General features: G+C 45.1%; 1 protein-coding gene and 1 non-coding gene across 2 annotated transcripts in view; both read right to left on the reverse strand.

Moving 5' to 3' along the window:
• ODF4 (outer dense fiber of sperm tails 4) overlaps nucleotides 1-3,352 on the reverse strand; it is a 9,166-nt gene extending 5,814 nt beyond the window's left edge. Inside the window, exon 1 of the mRNA XM_012805939.1 lies at nucleotides 2,866-3,352. Coding sequence (XP_012661393.1) covers nucleotides 2,866-3,352 — 487 coding nt within the window. The remainder of the gene's footprint in view (nucleotides 1-2,865) is intronic.
• Nucleotides 3,353-5,981: 2,629 nt separating this feature from the next.
• LOC111725714 lies at nucleotides 5,982-6,103 on the reverse strand. Its single transcript, XR_002773724.1, has one exon. It is a non-coding gene; the product is annotated as a small nucleolar RNA SNORA32 (small nucleolar RNA).
• Nucleotides 6,104-6,542: the final 439 nt, after the last annotated feature.

Consider the following 6,542-nt stretch of genomic DNA (forward strand, 5'->3'; position numbering starts at 1 on the left):
GGGATTCGAACCCGCCATCCTAGGTGTACGTGGCTGGCGCCTTAGCCGGTTGAGCCACAGGTGCCGAGCCTCCTTTTTTTTTTTCAAATGTAAAATTGGAAATAAACTTTCCAAGAATAGGAAACTAAAATAGCCGGTTAAAAGATGATAAATCTGATTCAGGGCCTGTGGCTCAAGCAGCTAAGGTGCCAGCCACATACACCTGAGCCGGTGGGTTCAAATCCAGCCTGGGCCCACCAAACAACAATGATGGTGGCAACCAAAAAATAGCCAGGCGTTGTAGGGGGCGCCTGCAGCCCCAGCTACTTGGGAGGTGGAGACAGGAGAATTGCTTAAGCCCAGGAGTTGGAGGTTGCTGTGAGCTGTGATGCCACAGCACCCCACCCAGGGGGAGAGCTTGAGGCTATCTCATAAAAAAAAAAGATGATAAATCTATAAAGTTGAATAATACAGTACCTGGGACTATAACAAACTGGTCAACATACAGAGATGGTCACCATAAAGAACTAGTTCTACTCTACTGATACATACATGTGGTGCATGTCTGGTTTATGAATATTAGGTCAACTTAAGGAGGTGGTCAATGTAGGGAGGCCGTCAACTGTGGAGGTTCTACTGTGTTATAGTCACTTATAATAAGGAAATTTTATTATATACTATGAAGATAAAATTTTAAATAATAAAAACTAAATAGTAGAAATACAGTCATGTGCCTCATAGCAACATCTTGGTGATCAACAGACCTATAGATTTCTATACATACTCCATTATAATCTTTATAATTATCATTATATATATAGGACAGTGATCTCCTAAGATTATAATAGAGCATGTATAGAAATCTGATACATAGCACTTGATAACAGCATAGCAGATCGAGTCAGGGAGATGATTGATACTTAGTAATGGTGTTGGGATATTTAGTTTTCCATATGAAAAAAGTATATAGGCTCGGCACCTGTGGCTCAAGCGGCTAAGGCGCCAGCCACATACACCTAAGGTGGCAGGTTTGAATCCAACCCAGGCCCAACAAACAACAATAATGGCTGCAACCAAAAAATAGCCAGGCATTGTGGCGGGCGCCTATGGTCCCAGCTACTTGGGAGGCTGAGGCAGGAGACTCGCTTGAGCCCAGGAGCTGGAGGTTGCTGTGAGCAGTGAAGCCATGGCACTCTACCCAGGGGGACAGCTTGAGGCTCTGTCTCGAAACAGAAAAAGAAAAAAGTATATAAATAAAAATCTCCATACCATCTAGGTTTGTGTTAGTACACTCCATCATGATATTCACATGATGATGAGATCACCTGACACATTTCTCAGAATGTATCCATGTCATTAAGTGATATATGACTATAATTTAAATAATGTAAAATTACTTATGAAGTATGAGTACAACAATGTAAAAATCATTTTTCAATTAAAAATATAAAGCCTGGCTGTCTTTGAGTAACACCACAGGGCAAAGTGCTCACATGAGTGTTAGAGCTAGATACACCTGAGTTATAATTCTAAACCTCCATTTAGGTTGATCCATATCAAACTACTACTTTTGTAGGTGAAAAGCTGTCAATTGGCATTTCATGTGGCTCAACCTAATAGCTTTATAACTCTAAACAAAGTACTTATCTTTTGAGTCCCAGTTTTCTCATCTGTAAAATAAGGATAATTATCCCTATCTCTCAGGGTTGAATGAAGGTTAAATTGAACAAACAAAATAAATGTGCAGTAAATGATAACTTTTGCTTCCCTAGATTATAAGAATGTAATACTTTCATAATAGAAGAAAATAATAGCTGTGTAACTTTCTTAAAATTTTCATGTTAAGAACAAAGAAGAAATGGAGAAGGGAGTCCAAAGCTCGGGTTTTCCCTAAGAGCTGAGAAAGGAGGCCCCATTTTGGAGGAGTGATGGGCAGGAAAGCATAACCTGAGACTAACAAGAATACGAAATGGGCTATGGGCAGCGCCTGTGGCTCAAAGGAGTAGGGCGCTGGCCCTATATGCCAGAGATGGTGGGTTCAAACCCAGCCCTGGCCAAAAACTGCAAAAAAAAAAAAAAAAAAGAAAAAAAGAAAAGAAAGAAAAGAAAAGAAAGAAATGGGCTGGGTGTGGTGGCTCAGACTTGTAATCCTAGTACTCTGGGAGGCCATGGTGGGTGGATTGCTTGAGTTCAGAATTTCAAGACCAGCCTGAGCAAAAGCAAGACCCTGTTTCTACTAAAAATAGAAAAACTGAGGCTAAAGGATCACTTGAGCCTAGGAGTTGGAAGTTGCTGTGAACTATGATGCCACTGCACTCTACTCGGGGTGACAGCTTGAGACTCTGTCTCAAAAAAAAAAAAAGAATAAGAAATGAAGCAGCTGCAAGAAGTCAGGGAAGGAAGGAACAAGGAAACCAGACATGGAGAAAGGAGAAGTTCTTGGATGCAAAACTGGCCCAGAAAAGCAGAAGAAAAGGAAAATGTCTGGGATCAAGGCCTGGGAGAGAATCTTCCAGAAACTCCTCTCAAAGCTCCGGGTATGCAAGCCTAGAGCAAGGAAACCCCCATCTCTATGGGGCTCTTCTGCCAGTTGAGTTAGGTAATTGACCAAGGAGCATTCCCATGTTCTAAGAATCCATACCTCTCACATTTTTAGAAGTACATACTTGGCTCTGGGTCACTGACATTTTTCCATTGGGTCAATCCAATCAATTTGGCCAGGCTGGAGGAGGAAAAATGATCCTTAGAGATCTAAGTGCCAGTGGAGCTATCTTGCAGGCCAAAAAGTGAAGATGATCAGAGGGAGGGGATCTGATCTGAGGTGCTGATGCAGAGACCAAGGCAGGCTGAGGGCCTGGGGTGGGATGGGGGACGGGGGGTGCTTACCCATCTCATTATCTAAGTTGGAACAGCTCCTGGATTTGCAGAAATGCAGGAGCCCCATGGACATAATATGGGCTGATGTATAGATTCTATTGCTGACATTCCTGGGCCATCGCTGGTAGTAGCGGCTCCCAGAAGGGTACAACCATTTTTTGGAGAAGACCATGACCAGCAGAAGCACCAAGGCAACCAGGCTGAGCTCAGAGGCCAATATCTGTGCTATCCAGCGGGAGCTATGTGTAATTCTCCAATGAAAGGGCAACAAAGAGGCCCGTCGATAGTCTGTGGGCAATCGCCTGTTACTGCTGGTGTAAGAGATGGGGCCCTGCACCCCCGCTTCTTGTTCCAGCTCACTTCCTTCACATCTTGACTCTGAGTCCTCCCATCCCTTTCCAGACCTCTGATCTTGGGCCCTTTCTCCTCCTGACCCAGAGGACTCTCTCTTAGAGTCTCCTATTCCCTTCTTGAACACTTCTGTCTTACATGCCATCTCCCCTTTCTCTTGCCAGGCTCAGTTGTCCCTCTTTTAAATGTTTTCATCAAGTTGAATGGTTGTCACCATAGCTCCTGGGGTCTGAGAAAGCATGAAGGGAGGCTCATTTATTAGGCACCTGAACCCCTGATCCAGGAGAAGACCCTAACCTATTCAGCAAAGCAGAGCCCCTAACTGCCATGGAATATTCCTGGGGAGCAGTGAGGTGGGGGAGGGGGCCTGGCTTCCAATTTAACTCTCATAGCCCCAGTTCACAGTTGTGAATCTGATTCCTCCCTCCAGCTCCTGCCTCCCTTTGCCCAAGAGCAGTTGTCTTTGAGAGAGCCTGCTAAGGTTTGGATGTGGTTTGTTTGTCCCCATCAAATCTCATGTTGAAGTTTGATCCTCAGAGCAGAGGTGCTGGGAGGGGGCCTAGTGGGAGGTGTTTGGGTCATGGGGGTGGATCCCTCTGAAAAGATTAATACCCTCCCTCAGGGAGGAGTGAGAACTCTAAGTGCTAGTTGTTAAAAAGAGCCTGGCACCTCCACCCGCTTTCCTCCTCTCTCCTCACACTCCAGCTCCCCTTTGCTTCCTATCAGGAGCAGAAGCAGCCTGAAATCCTCACCAAATGTCCAGTCTTGAACTTTCTAGCCATCAGAATCATGAGCCAAATAAATCTTTTTTTAATACCCTGCTCAGCCTCAGATACTCTGTTATTGCAACACAAAACAGATCAAGACAGTTGCTTTTCTCTTTCTACTTCCTCTGCCCTGAGCCTAACCGAAAATGCTCACTGATGAGGAGGAGGGACTAGGGACTCTTCCCCAGGAAAACTTCCTCCCTTCCACGATGTCATCAACCTTCCCAACCCCTTTCCTCTCTTCTACCTCTACTCACTTCCAGTCAACCATCACCAATCCTTTCAGTTTTCTTTTTACCTTTTCTTTTTTCACCCTTCTTTTTTTCTCAGCACCAGAAGGGAGAGGACATAGGATGAGAATAGAGTGTGGGGGTATCACACAACCTGAGATTTTTGTAATTGCCCTTTTAAGTTATTAGAAAATAAATCTGAGACACCTATGACAGCCTGCTCAGAGTGACTTCCAGACCTCAGTGCCTAGAGTTCTCATCAGGAAAACTCCTTTCAAATTTGGGATGTGAGTTTGAATCCCACCAGAGCCAATTTCCTTTGTGGAGACAGTGATACATATAGTTAAGAACACAGGCTTTGGGGCTCCATGCCTGTAACTCAGCAGCTAGGGCGCCAGCCACATACACTAGAGCTGGTGGGTTTGAATCCAGCCTGGGCCTGCCAAACAACAATGACAACTACAACCAAAAAATAACCGGGCATTGTGGGGGGGGACCTGTAGTCCCAGCTACTTGGGAGTCTGAGGCAAGAGAATCGTTTAAGCCTAAGAGTTTGAGGTTGCTGTGAGCTGTGATGTCACCGCACTCCACCCAGAGTAACAGCTTGAGTCCTAGCCACTTGAGCCACAGGCGCTGAGCCGATTCTTACTCTTTTTTTTTTTTTTTTTTTGAGACAGAGCCTCAAGCTGTCCCCCTGGGTAGAGTGCCATGGCATTACAGCTCACAGCAACCTCCAACTCCTGGGCTCAAGCGAGTCTCCTGCCTCAGCCTCCCAAGTAGCTGGGACCACAGGCGCCCGCCACAACGCCTGGCTATTTTTTTTGGTTGCAGCCGTCATTGTTGTTTGGCGGGTCCGGGCTGGGGATTCGAACCCGCCACCTTAGGTGTACGTGGCTGGCGCCTTAGCCGGTTGAGCTATAAGGCGCTGAGCCCCGGATCTTACTCTTAATAGGCATCTTCTTTTTTTGTTTTTTTTTAATTTATTTTTCCCTCTGTTGCCCAGGCTAGAGTGTTGTGTGGCATCAGCCTTGCTCATAGCAACCTCAAAATCCTGGGCTCAAGTGATCCTCCTGCCTCAGCCTTCCACATAGCTGGGACTATAGGCACCCCACCACCATCACCACACCCAGCTAATTTTTCTATTTTTAGTAGAGAGAGATTCTCACTCTTGCTCAGGCTGGTCTTGAACCTGTACGCTCAGGCAATCCAGCCACCTCAGCTTCCCAGACTGAAAAGATTACAGGCAAAGGCCACCAGCCCAGCCAAAGGAGGCAAGGTTTTTTTGTTTGTTTGTTTTTTGTTCTGTTTTGTTTTGTTTTGGGGGGGTTGGCGTAAAAGTTATTTTTTATTATGGCAGTAGGAAAAATTAGTAAATTTTTATTCAAGAAATTTCACATGTCATTCCCCTTCTGCTTTCCATCTCAATGGCTGGAGTCACTGAAGATTGACCCTCAAGTCATCCCTTTTTTAATGAACAGATCCTCAATCCACAATTGTCCTGTTAGCCCTACACAATAGAAAAGTTTACATCTCCAAAGATGATTATATAAAACAAGCCTCCCTTAGCTCCACAAACCACCTAGTCCCTGGCTGTCCTGAAGAGTTAGCCAGAGTTAGCTAGAAATATCTCTTCTGTGAGGCACAAGAGATCCAGGCATGCACTGTTCCTGCTGTAAAATCTATTAGACAATCACAGTTGCTTGCTTTGTATTTCCACTTGGACAGTGCTCACACAAAGGCAATGGAGGGAAAACAATAGTCTAATAAAGGGTTAATAAAATGTCCCCAGTAGGCTGAGTGCTAGCAAAGTAGCAGATAGAAAACCTAGTGGAAGGTTTTTTTTATGGTCATGTCCACAGCAATCGAGAAACTGCATTCTAAAAGCCTTGATAATGACCAGGAGGCAAGGTCTTTTTGTTTTTGCTTTTAAGACAGGCTCATTTTGTTGCCCTCGATAGAGTGTCATGGTGTCATAGCTCATAGCAACCTCAAACTCTTGTGCTCAAGTGATTCTCTTAGCCTCCCAAGTAGCTAGGGCTATAAGGCATCTGCCACAATGCCAGGCTATTTTTGGAGACAGAGTCTTGCTCTTGCTCAAGGTGGTCTCAAACCTATGAACTCAGGCAATCCACCTGCCTTGGCCTTCCAGAGTGCTAGGATTACAGGTGTGAGCCACTGGGCCCAGCCTCCAGAGTTCTTTTTAACTGAAACCAAGTGCAGATCGTATAGTGAAGCTATGAGGCATTCTCCAGGGGGAGGGTTCCCCCTCCAATACCCTCTCCCCTATCCTGCTAATTTTCTTTTTTTTTTTTTTTTTTTTGAGACGGAGCCTCAAGCT

The sequence above is a fragment of the Otolemur garnettii genome, unplaced genomic scaffold (assembly GCF_000181295.1).
Source record: "Otolemur garnettii isolate 467f Iridium unplaced genomic scaffold, OtoGar3 scaffold00046, whole genome shotgun sequence".
NCBI lineage: Eukaryota > Metazoa > Chordata > Mammalia > Primates > Galagidae > Otolemur > Otolemur garnettii.